The following is a 19431-nucleotide window of genomic DNA, read 5'->3' as shown; positions in this document are numbered from 1 at the left end:
ATCTGATTTGACATCTCTTTTCTCTCAGCACTGTGTATGGAATTTTTATTGGAAGGAGTTCACGGAGTCAAGCAGACATATCAGAGATGACAGCATTTTCTTCCCCGTGCCCTCCTCCCTCCTCCCTCCTCCTCTCCCATCATCTGAGCTGGGAGGGAAGTTTTCACAGGGAGTGCTGCTGGCTGCACGTGCCGCCTCATATTTAATTACTTACAGTGTTGTAGCAGGAAGGCATATAGGGTACTGCAACAACACAGCAATTCCATTTCACTGCAGGCCCCCTGAGATTTAGTCCTGTGTGCATGTAGAAAGCATATTGTGTGTTTGTGTGTGTGTGTGTGTATGTGTGTAGCCTATTTATTTTTTTCTGCATGCTGTTACACATGCACACTCTGAGGATGTATGAGTCTGTCTGTGTATCTTTGTGTGCAGATGGCAAGAATGCCATGTTGTAATGAGTGGGAGGAAAGTGATTACAGGCTCTACTGTTTCTCTGTAGGTGTGTGTGTGTGTGTGTGTGTGTGTGTGTGTGTGTGTGTGTGTGTGTGTGTGTGGCCTATATCTTTTATGACAAAAAGAATGTGGGCGGTGCAGCTGGAGAAATGTGTGATATGACATGTATAAGTAACTATAAACCAATATTTATTATGATTACATTATACATTATTTCACACTATAGAGCAGTTTACCTCTGATTTCAAAGACTTCATGTAGACCGTTGTGTACACCGTGGAGCTGAGATGCCTTGACTAGAGAACTTGCATTTCCGTTACTTTACATTGCCATGACCTTCACCTTCGCCCACCAACATCCAATCAATTGATCTTGAGTCCAAACAAATGTTTAAGCCCAAGTTGAAGGTGTTCCTTGTTGTTACTGGACAATAAGCCCCTAGCTGTGTCTGTCAATGACACAGAGGCATAATAAAATGAAAGAGAAGATTTCCCTCAAACAAACATTTAACGTTGATAACTGTCTGTTATTTTGGACACTTGACACAGATACAAAGAGTCACACATGTTCTTTCTTTTCTTGATTTTTCATTCAAAGCAGTACTTAATATCAGGCTATTTTGAGTTTGTTTTGAAAGGTTGAGACAGGAAGTTCCAAAGGTTCTTGTAATTGCTCAACAGTAATAAGTGGACATACAAAGTATTCTGTGGAATAAAACAACAAGTTCAGTAAATCAGTGAAACACATGAATGACTGTGTTAAATGTGTGTTAAACTTATTTTAATCTTATTTTTCATATTCTGTTTTTAGGGTGACTTTTTAACATCTGTCTAGGGACTACAGATGAAAAATAGCCTTTTGGCTAATTCTGGCACATTTACAGCAATGTTATTAATGTGCACTGTGCCTGTTTTCAAAATAAACTTACTTAATCTTTCCTGCACATTTTTTAACAGTTTTTTTTAATGATTGTATGTCGGTCAGTGCAAACAATAAAAACAAAAACAGCAACAACAGCAAAGCACTTAATGAACCTTTTAAAGACAAATAAAAAATGGCAGGTGGCAAGCAATAGTTAGAAATGAAGCAATAAAACAAAACTGCCTGTCTACATAGATATAATCACTATCAACAGACTTCATTCAAGTAGTTTTTCTATGTTAATATAAATGCAGTGATCACTATCGAATGTAGCATCCATTTATGAGTTGAATCCCTTGAAGAATGTATAAGATCCCATATAACACATGCATTAAGGGGAAGGGTAGTGGTGTTGATAGGTGCAGTGAAGTGTTATATTGAAGGTCTGGCCTTGTGACTTCAGCGGCACAGAGCTTGACCTATTGTTCATGAGCTAATCTCCGTTCTACATGGCTGTTTTCCTCTCACAGGTGCACAGCTTTAGTGCAGAACATGTGATCCTGCAGCAGTGCAGGTTGTGGCATGTTGAATCCACCAGCACTGGAAAATGAACTCATTGTTACTTAGGTACTTTTGGACGAGATAGCTATTAAATCACATGTAAGAGAGGGCAGTATTTTTTTATAAACTACAGACAGTCTGCCGCATACATGCTGCTGCGCTGCTCACCATGCCAGTTCCTCACTGCCTCTACATGCTTGAATTTATTTCCTGGCTTTACGGCCATCTCATGCGATGTCACAGTCCCCTATGGGGCCTATCAGCTGTGCAGAGGAGGCAAGCTGTGGCTTCCAAGCTGTTTCCCAGTCCTGCAGTCACTATATCAGAACACGGTGTTACCTCGGTGAGAGACGGCTGTTTACACGCTGTAGATTTTGAGGACACTAACGGTAAAAAACCGCCTCTTCCACACGCTGATGTAGTGGTGTAATCTACTCGACTGATAGCATGAAGAGGCCTCGCACATAAAAAAGCTGAGAGTGACTGTTATTGTGGAGATATTCCTGTGAAACCTCGACTCTGTGTGAGTCACTTGTCCAATAGTGGCTGAGCAGCAGGCATCAGGGTTAACTGCTGCACTTGTTGTGTCTCTACAGAGCAGCCAGAGCGTTTGGAGAATACCTGTCCAATACTAATCCAGAGAACCGCAACGGAGCAGGTAGGTGATGCACACACACACACACACACACACACACACACACACACACACACACACACACACACACACAACCCAGTCCAAACTTAGTCTTACACCAGAAGTACAGCTGCATTGCAGTTATACATTTCTTGCTATTGCTCTTTGGACTTAAAGCAGAAGTAAGCGATCCGGTCATTTTGGCTAACTTCCTGCCAGCCGATGGAGACCACATTCACTCGCATCCCTTGGCTGCACACACAGAGAGGACCGCCCCTTTATGCCGTTCTCTCCTCATTGGATAAAGTTTGTAGGATACAAGGAAAGTTTTTTCCTCGGCTTACAGCAGAGCAGAGTGACTGACAGACCCGTGTTTCAGACCAAACACTCTATATAAGTGATTGCTGTCGGAAGATATAACTATTTAAGACTCATATTAACACAAACATTCCGCTTACTTCTGCTTTAACCTCACGACTGGAAGAAAACCTTCCAATACGCTTGTAGTGATTAGCACTGCACTTTCCTGATTCTGTCAGAGATGCAGACAAATATTGTGTCCCAATTCAGGGGCTGCATCCTTCGGAGGCAACATTTGAAAGTGGTGGCTATTTTACATTTCCAACAAGAGATGTCCAATATTGACAGTTTTGCCAATATCTAATATGCTGATGCTGCCGATGTCGGCAATAATTGTAGCAGCGGACCGTTACTACTTCATTTGCTATGCACAACGTTATGGGTTTTTCATTATTGGCACAAAAACCAATTACGATATGGACCGATATTACATTTTTATGCTAATAACAGGCCGATAATATCGGATATCCCTACTTCCAACGGCTCTTCTTGTGACGACCATGCCTCCCAAGCTGGTAGTAAAGTGGGGCTATTATGGCTACAGCGCAGCGCTGCCTCAACATTCCAATAGCTAGTGTGCTAGCCGGCTAATTATTAATGCCACATAAAGAATCTTGGCATATGGTAGGCCACAAAGGATAGGTACGGTGTGTCCTCCTAGAACAGGCAAAGTAAGGCATTTAGAAGAGTCTTTGAATTAGGACAGGCCTTGTTGCGATGCTGTGATGTATGTATTCAAATGCGTCCACCTAAGGATACAGCTGCTGAATTAAGACAAAGCTTAAATCTGTCTCAAGACATCTCATCTGTAGAAGTATCTGTGTGAGATGTAAACCTTCCATTCCACCAAATTCCAAAAATGGCCCGCTACTGACAGTACCTTGTAGGGATGCAACAGATCAATAACCTCAAGGATCGGATCATTTTTGGATCAGCGCGCGCGCGCGGGGGGTGTTTGTACACATGGGTACACACTGGTAGAACAAATAATTTTGTTGTTGTTGTGCGCAACATAGAGCTGCCGATACGAGCAGAGTTTTTTTTTAATTGCCTGTTTGGCCGGATAGGGCAGTGCTCCTAACTCATGGCATATCCAAACTATTCCACAAAGGCCCGTGTGGCTGCAGGTTTTTGTTCCAACCAATCAAAATCACACAGTCTGACCAATCAACTGTCTGAAGACTGAGATCAGCTGATTAACTGAGTCAAGTCTGATGTGCTGCTGCTTGGTTGGAAAGAAAACCTGCAGCCACTCTGCCATTTGTGGAATAGTTTGGACATGCCAAGTGTTCCCACACTACATGCATGACTTTCTTTATTTTTTCCATCAACCGATCCGCAGACCACTTGTGTTCTGATCCGTGGAGAGCGATCCGAACAGATCACAGATCAACAATGATCCATTGCACCATTAGTACCTTGGCGGAAAAATGCAGCAGCTTATGGTTGTCATCAATTCTGCTAAAAATGTACCCACCTCACTTTGGATCCAAACCTGTACCTGTCCATACATGAATGAGTTGTGACTGTCCTGAACTAAGTGCCCCCCGCCCCCACCCCCCGCTGCCAACACAACCTATTCTGCACGGATGCACGGTTTGAATCCGCTGTACCACTTTCAGGTTTATACCTTTTAAAAAAAACAAGCCTATACCCAAAATAGTACACCTGCTCATTCTTTTACCAATATCACTCTGCTAAATGCGTGTGCTATACTTGTTTTTTCCGCTCCAAAAAGAGCATAAAAAAAAACCCAACTCACCCATTCCCATGAGCTAACACTTATTTACAAGCCTGCAGCCCTGCAGCTGCTTACTCTGTGAGAAAAAACATCCATCCTCCAAAATCGTCCACGAGGACGGGGCTTTTATATCTGCCAGTCCATCATGTGCTGTACCGGCTCATGCATTTCCAAATCTTTTCTCATTGCTCATGTTGCTCTTTTCTATCACTCAGCTACCTGAAAGCTTTGCTGGCTCATAATGTTTATGGCTCTGCTTCCAAGCCTACAAACCCTAAGGAGAAGACAAACAATCCCTCTGTTCATTTAGATTTGCATTTTAGATATTTATGTGATACTTATTTACTAGAGCTGTATAAATTACAAACAGACCCTCTTTCTTTCCATCTATCTCCAGATCATCTCCTGTCTGACACCTTCCCAAGCCAGGACTGTGAGTCTCCAGACGTTAGCCGCTTACATAACAACAACCTGCCACCACAGAGCTGCTGTTTACCCGTAACCGAACCCAACCAGTCCAGCCAGTCCAACCCCAGTGCTCATTCACAGTCTCAGCCACTGGTGAACACCCTCCAGGCTCCGGTACCTTCTGGCCCTTCCAAACGTCGGCTCTCTGTTGAGCGTAGCCTGTCTGCAGAGGAGCCGCCGGGCGCCAGAGGCCCAGAGGGGAGTGTTGCGGTGAAGCCGTCTAGGGTTTACACCATCACCAGGGAAGGAGGGATGACTCTCGGGGGCCGTGGCACCGAGGAGAGCCTGGAGCTGGAAGTCCTGAAGGGCTCCAGGGAGCAGTCTCTGTCCCAGGCACCCGCCGCCGCCACCAACCACAACCCATCCTGCACCAGCCAACCGTCTGCCTCAGCCGCCCGTGGTAGCCACCATCGCAGCAGCCACCACCGAAGCAGCCACCACAACGCCCACCAGCACCACGGAGGCCCGCCGCCGTCTTCACAGCCGCTACAGAGCACGGGGAACTCCAGCAACCGAGAATGGGGGCTAAGGCGAGGGGTGTCGCGGGACGACTACACCCCGGACTGTGTGGCCTGCATCCGAGCTCCATGCCAAAGCCAGCGTTCCCTCGACCTGGATACCTCACCTCGGGATGGAGGGAAGCAACGCAAGAAACTGGAGAGGGTGTACAGCGAGGAGAGAGCATCTACTGATGACAGGGGTAAAGAAAGATGGATGGGAAAATCCATGGAGTTGTAAATTGATATGGAAAAGGGGAGGGAGTAGTAGATATATAGATCTGTCATGTCAACACCCTTGTGATTAATCACCTTCAGTAAACTTTGTCAAGTCACAGGTTTGAAAAGAACTGTGCCACATGTATGTAACTTGAAATGTTAAAGCAGAAGTAAGCGATCCGGTCGTTTTGGCTAACTTTTTGTCAGCCGATGGAGTTAGCAGTCCCCGCCCTCGTCATGGATCTATTGGTCCTCGTCCCTACGTCACCACATTCACGCGCATCCCTTGACTGCACACACAGCCCTTCATGCCGTTCTCTCTCCTCATTGTATAAAGGTTGTAGGATACAAGGAAGTATACAAGAAGTTTTCTCCTCGGCTTACAGCAGAGCAGAGTGACTGACAGACCCGTGTTTCAGACCAAACACTCTATGTAAGTGATTGCTGTCGGAAGATATAACTATTTAAGACTTATATTAACACAAACATTCCGCTTACTTCTGCTTTAAGGGAACAAAGTAGAATGAACCAAAGAGTACAACACCCCATTCAACCTCAGATGGTTCACTTATGTAATACTGTCTTTGTGGTGCATCCACCGGTCTCCTCCTCCTCTGCTAATGGTAAGGCCTATGTTTGGATGTTCTGCTGGCTGACGCCACACCTTCCTTGTGTTTTCTGTTTTCAGAGGACGCTACTAATAGCTGGTTTCCCAAAGAGAATATGTTCAGCTTCCAGACAGCTACCACCACCATGCAGGCGTGAGTATGGCATGAACATCCACGCCCACTCCCTCTCTGTACATTTAAGTTTCTCACTGAAGCACGACTTTGCGTGCAGGGCATGGACTAACCTTAATCCTGTGGCACAATGAGCTTTCACACATCTGTCATATACTGTTGTTGTCATGTTATGTTGAGTACAACATGTTATAAATATAATAACCCACTGGCCTGTGGGTCTTATTGGTTCTAATGGGTGGGTTTTCATGGGTTAATTGCAAGTAAGATCATTTTGGGGGTTTAGTTTTGGTCTTCAAAATCTGCACACTAATTGAAAATTACATTTTCATATTTATCTTCTACTCAAGAATTGCTCCAGTTCTTAATTAACAAGACATCAAGACACATTTAGAGATACAGATCTTGTTCTTTTTCATACATGAATGCACTGTGTCAGTACCATACTGACCTCCTTGGTGGTTTTACAGATATCACATTAATTACCAGTGTCATATTTATTCCAACAATGGGACTGAAAATTAAAACCCATCCCGGCCCCTACCTGATCGTATTGAAGCCTAGACCCAATACGGCCCGACCCACTAGCATTAATTCAGGGCTCAAACCCAACCCTAGTCATTTGTTGATTTTTCCAACCCAAACCCGGCCCAACACGGCGTGTCCGGTCGGGCCGGTCAGGCTGGTCGGGCTGGCCCATTGTGAACTGCAATTGTAGCTATCAAACACCAATTTTTCAGTGTGCAGAATTATAACCAACATTTTCTCTTAAAGTAACTCATACACCACACTTTGACGCACAGTGGCTTTTCTGGCCACAGTTAGAGAGTGAGTCAGTGAATTTCATCCATGCATTTTACCAGAATACAAGGTGGCAGGTAGTTTTAGCAGATTATCTGATATGCTAGCCAGCTGGTATGTGCTAGCACTGACAGTAGACATACACAGTCGTCAGGTAACAGAGCAACAGAATTCACACGGCTACTTTAATTAATATGTGTGAAAGCGTTTTCATTAGTACTGCTTTTTTACTCCTGCTCTAGTTGTTCATAGACGGTGACACACAGCTATGAGTTAGAAAAGCTTCCTCCATTTTAGACGTCAGAAAGTAGAGGATGTGCGTTGACCACACACACACAGACACACACACATGCACAGACACACACACAGACATTGTGCTTTCCACTCTTTGTGACTAGTTAATTATCACCTATCACCCAGATCTTGTAATTATGACCCTGGAGCAGTCAGAGCTCACCCACCACCGTCGTTACCCTTGTCTCTCCCATGCTGCCTCTCCTTCTCTCCAAATGTCAGCGTCTCCCATCTCTCTCTCCATCTGTTTCCATCTGTCTGTGTCACCGGGGTCGGACTGATAGATGGTCAAGACACTGGACCCTTGATTAAAATCCCCTGGTCGTCACTGGTCACTGTCTTGTACCTCAAATTCGATCTGATATGTTTGATTGATTACACATTTGCTTTAGAAACAGTTTGTCTATTTCCTCCCTGACATATAGGCTACTGTACACCATCTATCCACTGTTTCTCTCTTATTTTCCACCATTGATTCTAACGTCCATGTCCTAGTTCGACTTCTGTTTTTGTTCAATAACACTGTGAGTACATAAACAGGACTTTTCCACTGGAGGTGAGTTTTTTCTGCAACATCACTTGGATTTGAGAACTGGAACATGAAGCCGGCTCTAAAATCTCTGAAGTATATGTGTATGTGTGAGTATCTCACAGTATCTCACTGGCCCTGTTGCTAACTTCTTCTTTTTTTTCTCTCTCTTTTCATTTGGTCTTCTTTTCTTCCTCTCCTCTCTGCGTGGCGGCTTTCCAAACCACGACTGTAGAATATCGTGAGTAACTCTTTGAACCGCCCCCACTGTTCTTCCTTGTTGCTCTTCCTTTTTCTCACTGTCAGTTAGGTAACATGTCTTTAACCCTTTTCCTCATGTGGCTTTTTATTTATTTATTTTTTTTGCGCTATACAGTCCGCTGTGTCCTTCACCCCCTCAGCCTCAATGTCTGCTGGACTGAGTGTTTGAAGTTACAGATTCTGTAACGAACCGTAGGAATGAAATGATACTCGGAGGTACTAAATTCACTGGAAAAATCTACACTCATGATTTACACGAACGCGTCATCCAGTTAAAGTGCTGCGGTGTTGAGGTACCTTGTGTTTGAATAGTGACAGTAGCTTAATTAAAGTGTTCTTTTATGTTACACATGAGGACAATGCAACACAGATGGCTTATTACACACTTAATGTGTGCCTAAAGCCATTAGCTTATGCAACCGTCACGAACAGCATACTGGTCAAAGCAAGGCAAGGCTCCCAGCAAAGCCACTTTTCGTTGTTGTTAGATCTAAAGATAGACATGGGTGATGCCGATGAATAGGATAAGTAACAATGTGTATTCATATACAGTGTACCCGACGTAGCATTAAGGTTGCTTTTATCCTTACTGTATAAAGGAGAGGATCCATTTGCATTAATATAGACACAGAATCAGAATAGAGCTACAAGTTTAATCATTTTAAAATGTTTGTCGTAGCTTATCAGAAAATAAATGTTGATGGCACAATGGAATGGCGATGGAATGACACCATCTGTGTTTAGAGTGGTTTTTCATGCTGGCAAATGTTTCAGTCTGCCTTTATCCTGAGCATTAGCTCTGAGGGAAACAGACCGTGGCTCTGTTGTTTATTGCCAAAATTGAAATTGAAAAGTAATAGTGATAGTAGTAGTGCTAGTATGTTATCTAATCATGCTGTACCGATTGACTGATTAAGTTCCTTGCTGTGTGCATCCTGTTGATGACACCAGCAACATGAGCTAATGAATGTTTTAGATCTATAACCTCTTGGCTGTTCTCTGGTCAGTTAGTTCTCTTGTACAATTTATGCTCAGGGAGAGATTGTTTCTCCAACAAAGAAGATCCACCTGAATTCATTTGTAAGTTATTGTACGGGTAGAAAGTGGCCTGTTGCACTTTGTACAGAGTGATGAGTCCGTATTGATACTAATGCTCCGTTTCCACTACATGGTACCAGCTCGACTTGACTGTACTCTACTCTACTCGCCATTTTTGCATTTCCGAATTTTGTAGCTGGTACGACTTTTCTGGTACCACCTCGCCTGAGGTTGAAAAATGGATAAATAGGTACTAAAAGGTGACGGGAAACCCTGCAGACCACTGATTGGTTGAGAATTGTCACCACATCACTGCATCATACACGCATGCATGGAATATCCTGCATGGCTAAAAGCTGTTTTAATCCCCGCTGTAGCACTTTTTATGTCTCTTTATTAAGTTTTATTTTCTATTTTTTCAAGTGAGAAAGTAACCGTTTAGATCCCGATATATGGTCACTTTATCCAAATGACACCTTTTTTACTGCAACATTTTCTGAGATGTGAAGATCCACCTATAGGAACAGCGGGTCATCTCAGAGATCAGACGGTCAACCTCCGTCGTCATCCTGGAGGAGAAAGCAATCCAATGAAGTTACCTGCAGCTCTCTGGAGATTTACCGCTGGCTGATATAATTCCTTTTGGAAGAGAAATGTTGGTCTCACAGTGAAATCTGAGAACTGTGGCAGCCACATTAGTTTGTCTGAATGTAAAGTAAAGCTTCATGTTTGTACTGGACAGAAGAGCAGCGCTGCCTCGGGCCTCTCAGATATTACCACATTTACATAAATAAATGTTCTAAAATGAACAGATCATTCCATATTAACTCTCTATTCTAAATGCGGTTCTACCCTGTAATGGAAACAACCTCCAGAATAAAACCTGAGTGGAGTCAAGTTGAATCGAGCTGGTACCACAGAGTGGAAACACGCTTAGCCTTGGTGATTGTGCATTACCATTACCAGAAACACTATGAGCTGTATCATTAGTTATGGTCATAAGTTAGTTAAATATCAACCAGATCAGTTATCATGTACAAATAAGATAAACCGTAGTTATTATAAAGTTTACCCGATGTCGTTCCAGATGTAGGCTCAGAGTTTGGGCTGCAGAAAGGCTTGAATTTGGGCGGGAAATCTGCTGGATTGCTGGACTGCAAAAAAACAAAAAAGAGGGCTGTGAGCTGTCAGAGCTGATGGCAGATGGTGGAGAGTATGACAGAGTCGTGTCCTGCACATCTTTTCAGGGAGAAAGGAAGATAAATTGATGGACAGGACACGACTTCTTCTCAGACATACACTGTCACAGATGATTCTCATTATGTCTGACACCCTGTCAGAGCCATTACTGTCCCCTTTGGGAAAGGCACTCCCACGCTGACCAACGCACACACTGGCAGAATGAGAAGCAATGTACATCAAGACAGTCGCACAAAACGTAATGCTTTAACATCCATTATTAAGTGGATTGAAAGTCACGACTCAAAAGTGAGATACAACAAGGAACCGGACGGTTAGACAGGCTGGGCAGTTTTTGGTGACTCCTCATTGTTCTTTACTGTAAACCTCTATTGCATTGTGATCCGTGTGTGTGTGTGTGTGCGTGTGTGTTTGTGCACTACGTGAAAATATCCGCTGTAGTGGATTAAACGTCCCTGTGCTGTCAACTTTAACCACGCTAACCACTTAGCAAAGCTAACCAAACCCCCCACTAACACCTATGAACTTATACCTCCCTCCCTCACACCTTCAACCCTGTACTGTCGCCCCCTATGTATTCATGCCCGAACCCGACTGGACCCAGAGGGCGTATATGTCTGGTCAGTTTGTCTCAGCTTTATGATTCTAGGAAAACCTAGTTTAGACGAACATCAACAAACAAATGCTATAAGCATCAGCGTTGATGTAGAAATGATCTGTAAACTTTACGTCATACAAGTTCTGTACAGGTTCTCTACCCCTTGGGTCGGTCTGGGTTCAGACAAAAGCCCTTTGGTATTCGGTGAGGTACAGCTAAAAACATCAAATCCTATTTGCCCACAAAACCACTTAATGCTTTGACGTCCCGGCAGGGCTTTCCGCGGCATTGCTGAGAGAAAGAGGCGGAAAAGAGAGCAGGAGGCAGCCACCATGATGGAGAGGTACCGTGTCCTGGCTGTCCTGTCCTGTCCTGTCCTGTGTGGTGCACAACTGTCCCTGTCACAGTTCCCCTATTACACTACACAAGAAGTGCTCATCTCGATAATGCTCACAGCAGATTCTAGAATCTCTATCACCTGGCAACATGTGTCTCATAGATTATCTGGATACAATTTGACCAGATAGCATTTACACTGGCATTAATATGCATCTCTGGTGTCCACATTGAGATCCCATCACATATTTCTTAAAAAAGAAAATAAATAGTAGAAGAAGAAGTGAAAATCTGTGAAGTTGCGCTATTGTACTTGCTTTTTTTGGCCTTTCTGAAGCGGTGGAAGAAGCCGTCTTCTATATCTACATCCAGGAGTATCCACAAAGTTTTCCATAGCTTCCGGCGCTGACCGCTGCTTCCCACCAGGCTAATTTATTTTTTGAAACCATAGCGCACCGCAATGACGTATTTCCGCCAACTTGGATGTATGCGGATGTAAAACGCATTACCGTTTACACTTGTGTTAAATGTGGTCGCAATGCGTCCCTCACCACCTTCGGAGGTGGTTTGGCTTCACCACTGTTCCTTCCTTGGACCACTTTGATAGATCCTGACCACTGCAGACTGGGAACAGCCCACAAGAGCTGCAGCTTTTCACATGAGAGACCCAGTCGTCTTTGGAGATCAAATCCTTACACTGCCAATTTTTCCTGCTTCTAACACATCAATGTTGAGAACAACATGTTCACTGGCTGCCTAATATATCCCACCCACTAACAGGTGCCATGATGTAGTGTTATTCACCTCACCTGGCAGTGGTTGCAGTGTACAGTGACAAAAAAGGAACCTTAAACCTTAAACATTCAGATGTGACTGTTGGCAGGGCAGTGTACATTATGTATGTTCAATAGATCTTTTCTCCAAAATCTGACTGCAGAATAGTTTTCTCTTTCTCACTCGCTGAGATTTGATATATCTCAAAACACCCATACAAAGAAATGTCAAAACAAATCACATTAAAGAATGAGATATAAACCAAAATGAGAAATGTCTAGTCTCAACTCCACTTTTAGATCCAGCTGGTAAAATATATGGGTGAGTCTGAGGACTTTTGCCATCCATCTCCTTGTCCCTCCTCATGATGAGAACTCTTGTTGTGATATAACTCTGACTGGTGCAGCAGGTCCACCGGTCTATTGTCAGCAAAATGCAGCTGGCAGCTCTCAAGGTTTCCAGCATGACAGTCTTCTTCTGTGTGGAGATTTAGTGTGACTACAACAGAAAAGTGTTGTGTCTTGATTGAACTTTTTTTTTTTTTTTTTTGCCTCCAGCAAGTGTAAGCAACTTTCTAAAGCCATTGCTTTCAATGGCAGGAAGTGTCTGTTGACACTTGGTATTTCCTCTTTGTAGTTGTAGAAAATGATTTCAGAATAAGTGCTCTCTGTTGTGTGCCCTTTTTCCTTTGTTGTATCTTTGTGTTAGTGAGAGATGAGTTCGGTGTGTGTTAGGTTATCATCTTCATCTTGGCAGCAACATAGTATTTTCTTCTCATTTAACAGGAATGCTGAATTAATGCTTTTGCCAGAATTAGAATCTGTGTAAAACATAAAAAACAAGAACATATTGACTGGTGAATTGGTAATTTGGCAATAACATCAGAGGTACTTTATTATACAGGGCTGGTTGATGGGTACATTATTTTAGCAGATATTGTGGGGTTATATTAGAATTACATTTTGAATGAAAAAAAAAAAGATGTGATTTTTTTGTGGCAAAATGTACCTTTTTAGTCTAGAATTTTTGGCTGCTTCTCTATAGCTAATCAGCAGACTTGGCGTGCTCAACTCCACGTATGAACCAGTAAATCGGGTGCCAGTCCAAAAAAATCACATTTTTTTCGTAAACCAAACACTCCTTACATTCTTGTCCTGAACTACAGTTATAAAACCATCACGAACCTCGTAACATTGTCTTGTGGTGTGTGTGTTTGTGTGTGTGTGTGTTTATGTGTGTGTGCGCCGTGAATCCTGCAGGCTGTGAGTGACAGGTTTAATCAGTGTTCCTCACTGAACACTGACATGTAAAAAGCAAGGTCTATCAATACAGGGCCGTAGCTCACTGCTCTGTGGCTGCCTCTCAAAGTGAACAAATCAATCAATAGTTGGCAACAGTCCTCACATCCACCAACAAATCAGACACGCCATTTGTTGTGTGCGCCTGTGTATGTGCGTAGAATTATGTTTCTAGTGTGCGCACTAGAGTTGGGTGACAAACAGAATACAATGATTTTAATAGAAAGACAATTTGCTGCTGCACGCATCTATTTAGGTATTTTTGAATAAGCAAGATGTTTCCTCTGAACAATCACAGTCAGACTGAGAGAGTCAGGTGATAGAGTCGAAGAGTTGTGGAAACGCCTATTCACCGCCACACACTGACATGGTTTTGACTGGATTGTCTTGGTGCATGGCTGTTAGTGATTTTAAAAGCTGTTGTCACTCAGTATGAAAATACAACCCTTGGCTGACTGATGGATCCCCCTCTGCTCTGAGTCATCCCTCTATTTCGGGCTCTGCCTTCACGACTCCTGCAATCTCCACTGACACGTCAACATGTTTTTGCCTTCAGACTGCCCTGGATACACAATCACTTCAGACAAACAAAAGATGCATTTAGTTTGACACTTCCCCAAACCCCTCCACTGTTTCCTTATAGGAGTACACTACTACATTAGCCTGATACAGACCCACCACCAGGACTCATTCTTAGAGATTCTTAGTTTTTATACTGCTATGCTAACTGATAGTTGTATTTGTGCAGAATTGACCCACAACTACTGAGGCTGCAAACATCTTCATCAAAAGTTCCAAAGTTCAGGTTAAATGCTTCAAAAGTTACAACATGGGAAGCCAGACCAAAACTAGACCATTCACAGATGTGCAGATATTCTGGTACCAATCAGTCGCACCTTGTGCTTGTTATTAGAGCTTAGACAATGAAGAGATACTATGGAGGATGAAGTGCACAGAACAGTATAAGATACTACAGTTTATGACAGGTGATAATCTCAATATTCCATCAACACATATGACGTCACCGGCCTAAATATAACACCAGGTGCAAAGCTGCCCTCAATCAAAACACACCAGCAGAGGCTGACACGGAATAATATCACAGCAGCAGACCACTGATTGCTTTTGCCACACACACATGCACACACACATTACATTAGATTACATTTTTAGTAGCCTACCTCTGAAAAACAGCATTATTTTTCTGTTTTTATTGTATTTATTTATAAGAAATATGAAAGCAGTATCCTTACTGGATCCTTACAAAAAATAGAAAATGATGTACAGTATAAGGAATTGAAATGACGAATATTTGGGAGCCAATGGGTGGGCTCTATGGGGTTAGTGGGCGGGCCGTGCCCCTAAAGGCCCGCCCACATGGCAGACCTGGTCTGATATAGGCTTTTTTTATGAACAAACTGAAGTCTTTTACTAGATGCTGTCATTCATTATTATGGAATGGAAAAAATACTTATGAGAGAGGGGGGGCTCATTAGAATATAACAAGCTCTGGGATAGTGGGGCGGCCTCATCAGCACTTTGTCATAGATTTGTTTCACACCAGTCTATTGTACCATAAAGCTCCACCAGCTTGTAGACACATGGCTGTGTAATTAAAATTACAGCTCCACAAATAGGCTCAGTATTCATCTTATATGTAAAAACGCACCAAGACATGTCCAGGGTTGATTCTGTGGATCTACTGTACCTTCTAAGAAGCAGTTAGTCACTCGAGTACATGAGGAGTCATCATTCACCTTCCACTGCTCACACACACCACCGCATTCTGCTTAAACACACTATTTAGCTCTTAGATACATTCATTGTCCGTATTATTAGGTACAGCCCGTATTAAAAAAAAGAAAAGGAAAGAAAACAAGCTCACAACCTTTGTGTGACATTGCTGTTAGTATGTAAATTCAGTTATATGTTCATTACTGAGTCTCTCCCAGCATACAAGCTACAAACAACTACATTTACATGTGGGGGATCAGTGGGCCCCCTCCTCAAGTAGTACAACCCTAGGGTTTTTTTTAAGTATGATTGGTCAGCTAACGAGCCAATGACAAGTCTGAACCCTCCTTCAGACTCGTACAGTCATCAGAAACATGTTGGTGTTACAGAAAAAGCATTTCCAAGAATGGAAATGGTGTGAATGCTGAAAGCAGCTGAACGCTATTGCTGAAGCAATGCTGAATGAGCTGAAGAAATTGTCGAAACAATGTTGAATTAGCTGAATAAACTGCTGAAGAAATGTTGAAAAAGTCTGACACTAAAGTTGAAACAAACAGAAATGTTAAAAAGGTAGAAGAAAATGCAAAAATCCTGCATGTTTAACAGTTGAATAGTTGAAAGCTGCAGCTAGCTCAACAGGAAGGAAAACTGATGGACCAGCAGTAACATAGCTGAAGCAACAAGTGAGAATAGATTAAAAAGTAGGAACATGTAAGCAGAAAAATTCCTGAATTGTTTTAGATAAGTGTAAAAAATGTGTTAAAGTCTAAAAGCAGTAGAAATGTTGAAAAGGCAGTGTTGGAAAATCCTGCATTATTAAGTGTAACAGTTGAGGAGTCTGAAGAGTTTGTGTGTTCACTGTTCATATTAGTTTGAAGCAGCAGCACAGGAGACAGGGATTCAAAACAAAGAGACTGGCAATGTTTATCCAGTAATGACCTGGCGGGTCGAGTGCTAGCTGGTAGCTAAGATGCTAACTCAGGTCATATTAAATAGCCAGCTGCCCTTTGCTTTTATTAGTTAGCTATTCAGTTCAGTGTGCAATTAACAGCTGATCCTGGGCCTGCTGTGGTGGATTAGTATCATCATAAGTAGAAAGCTGCTCATTTAACACAGCTGCGCTTTACACTGAATATTCAACCTCAGTAATCACATACACAAGTGTGTAAGTGTTAGATTACTGAGGCACTTCAGTGTTACTGACTTGTAGCAAACAGTGATGGGAATACCAGTGTTATAATATAAACTGTGTTACTAATGGCGCTACTTATTTCAGTAACAAGTTATCAAAAAGGTTACTGTTTCTCCCGTTACAACACTGTTACGTTACTTACTTAAAAGCCATTTATTTGGAATTAACCAACTTGCTCAGTTGTAGTGATACAGTGTGTTGTGGAGCCTGTCTATGTGGAGGAATAGTACTGAGCAAGTTGGTTAGTTCCAGATAAACGGGGGTTAGTTACTTTTGAGGGAAAGTAACTGGTAACTGTAACTTTTAATATTACTTTTTTAAGCCTCCTGTTGTCCTCCTGGGTCAAGGAAGGAAGGACGAAGGGAAGGAAGGAAGGAACGGACAAAGGGAAAAAGGAAGGAAAGATAGAATGAGGGAGGGAACAGATTGGGTCAAAAGGGAAGGAAGAAAGGGAGGGGGAAAAGGATTGTGGAAAAAAAGATGGAGGGAGGGAACAGATCAGGTCAATTGGGTCAAAAGAGGAAGGAAGAAGTAAGGACGAAGGAAGGAAAAAAAGGATTGTGGAAAGAAGGAAGGAGGAAGGGAACAGATTGGGTCGATTTGACCCAGAAGGACAACACGTGCCCAACACTGGTGGCCAAATATGGATTCAGCAAACTTTATAACTTAATAAGTAATTTTATATATTGTATTTAGTAAAAGTGTGGGACTAGCCAAAAAAAAAGCATTGTAAAAGACTTTTTAAAAGTACTCAAGTTGTAAACCTGACATTTCTCAACAGTTTCTCTTTACACGGCCTTCCCTGCCCTAAATCCCTGTGGCCCACATCCTTCAAAAGAAATGTTTCATCTCCACTGTCTGAGATCACCCTTGATGACATCATCTCTGACATGACTAGAGCTTTCTCCTATTTTTGAGCGAACCGATCTTGATGTGTAAAATCTGTTGGGTTCGCAGGCAGCCACAGTAATTTGGCAGTACATGGGCCGGGGGAGTGTGCGTTTCTGCTGCAAAAAGCTCTCTGTCAGCCTCACTTAAAGATTTACAAAAATTAAAGTGAGTGCGAGACCTTCTTGCACTACACCGAACCGTCACAGTCAGACAAGCCTCAATAAATAATGAAAAGCTCTGTTTGAAGCTGCACATTGTTCCACTTGCTAACACTTACAGCTCTTCTTTTATTCCATTTCCTCCCCTTTCTCTCTCTTGCTCCCTATCAAATCATTAATCATACATTGGCTTTCAAGAAAAAAAAATACAATCCAGGGGCCTCATTTATCAAAGAGGGTGTAAAATTGCTACTAAAGTTTTGCGTACGGCGAAAAGACAAAAATGGCGTTCAGGTCAATCAAACTGTGCGTACGCACAACTCTCCGCAATTCCCTTTGATAAATCACACCGGACCCAAGAATGGTGCACAGTGAACACACCTCTTACTCCACCCCCGGAACGCCTATATACAACTATATATGGTCAGCACGTGCATATTTAATTAGCCATGTGCGCTCTGTGGTGCGGCTACAAAGTGACAACAAAGTGACAACGGAGACAACGGGCGGAGGGCGGGGGAAAGAAGCGGAACTACATACACGCTGACATCGGACAATAAATCAGTCAGAAAAATGATCTTGCATTTTAATAAGCTACAATAAAAACAAAAACCTCCCAAATCTCAACAAAAGGGAGCAGAAAGAAGAATAATCTTATGTAATCTGCCCCTTTATCCCAGAAAAACTTTTTTTTTTTTTTTTTTTTACACCTAGATGTTAAAACAATAAGCAGGATTTCCACGATAGTTACCATTACTTTGAACGCCTTTCCACTACACAGTTACAGCTCTACTGGACTCGGTTTAGGTCATTTTCCATTAACGTTACGTTGTCTCACTCTTTATTCTCTTCTCTCGTCAGCTCAAAACTCACGTGCACCTCGTTAACTCAGGTGACAGAATAATAACAGTCTCAGTAGCTGCAGATCAGTGTGCGCTGCTGCCGATGTGTTTTTAAACTTGGCGAGTTTGATCCTTGTCGGACGTCACACTAGAGTGTGTAAAAGCAAGAAAGCAAAATCCTCAATCCACATCAATGAACATATACCCTAGTGTTATTATAGAGCGGGTTGGATTGCCAGCATCAACGGTCCACCACTACCACTACCACTTCAAAAAAATCCTCTGTGCTCTTCTAAATGTACTCCGCTCCTCTCTCCCTCTCACACTGCAGTTCTCTGACTCAGCAACGGTGTCGCCAATTCCTCCTGTTCCTCAAAAAAGACGTAAATCATGGTACGCCAGGGTCAAAATGGGTGTAAATGTCCGCACTTTACCCCGTCAGGTTTTGGCTTGATAGATCCCAAATTTGGCGGAGAAAAGTGCGTACGCACAAAACGGGGGAAAAAGGGTGTAAAAAAAGGTGTATCCACAATGATAAATGAGGCCCCTGGACTCTGTAATCAGGGGCATAACTTTGGAAAAGCAGCATCAGTCAGGTCCCAAACTCAGAGGGGAGGATGAGAGAAGATGAAAATGGAAGAGAGTCAACTTTAAGATTCACTTCTGAGAGTAGTGATGATGGAATGCTTGTTTAATGAGTCTAGAGACAGTTGGTCCTTTTTAGGATTTTTCATTTCACTTAGTCTCTTCTACCTACCTATCTATGATACCACCTTTAAAAACAATCTTTACAAAGTGCTTTGACAAATGCATCACAGGCAATAGTCCAATGCGGGACATAATCAATTGAACGAGAGAGGACAAACAGTATAAATAAGGATAATTAAAGTAAACAGATGCCGTCTAGAGACACACATGCGCCACCACGATAAAAACCACAAAAGGGCTCTG

At 42.7% G+C, this 19431-nt stretch overlaps 1 protein-coding gene across 2 annotated transcripts in view; it reads left to right on the top strand.

The window, feature by feature from the left end:
* Nucleotides 1–19431, top strand: part of nsmfb (NMDA receptor synaptonuclear signaling and neuronal migration factor b) — a 65065-nt gene that overhangs the window by 15454 nt on the left and 30180 nt on the right. Inside the window, exons 2-5 of one of the 2 annotated variants that reach the window (XM_085788226.1) lie at nt 2472–2533; nt 5008–5778; nt 6483–6555; nt 11530–11598. In XM_085788226.1, the coding sequence (XP_085644352.1) occupies nt 2472–2533; nt 5008–5778; nt 6483–6555; nt 11530–11598 (975 nt within the window). The remainder of the gene's footprint in view (nt 1–2471; nt 2534–5007; nt 5779–6482; nt 6556–11529; nt 11599–19431) is intronic. The other variant, XM_085788227.1, reaches the window with a different exon arrangement.

This window comes from Trachurus japonicus, chromosome 9, assembly GCF_045865225.1.
Source record: "Trachurus japonicus isolate A0001 chromosome 9, Traja_1.0".
In the NCBI taxonomy this organism is placed as follows: domain Eukaryota; kingdom Metazoa; phylum Chordata; class Actinopteri; order Carangiformes; family Carangidae; genus Trachurus; species Trachurus japonicus.
Note: the sequence above shows the minus strand (reverse complement) of the source record. Positions and strands in the feature narration are given on the sequence as shown.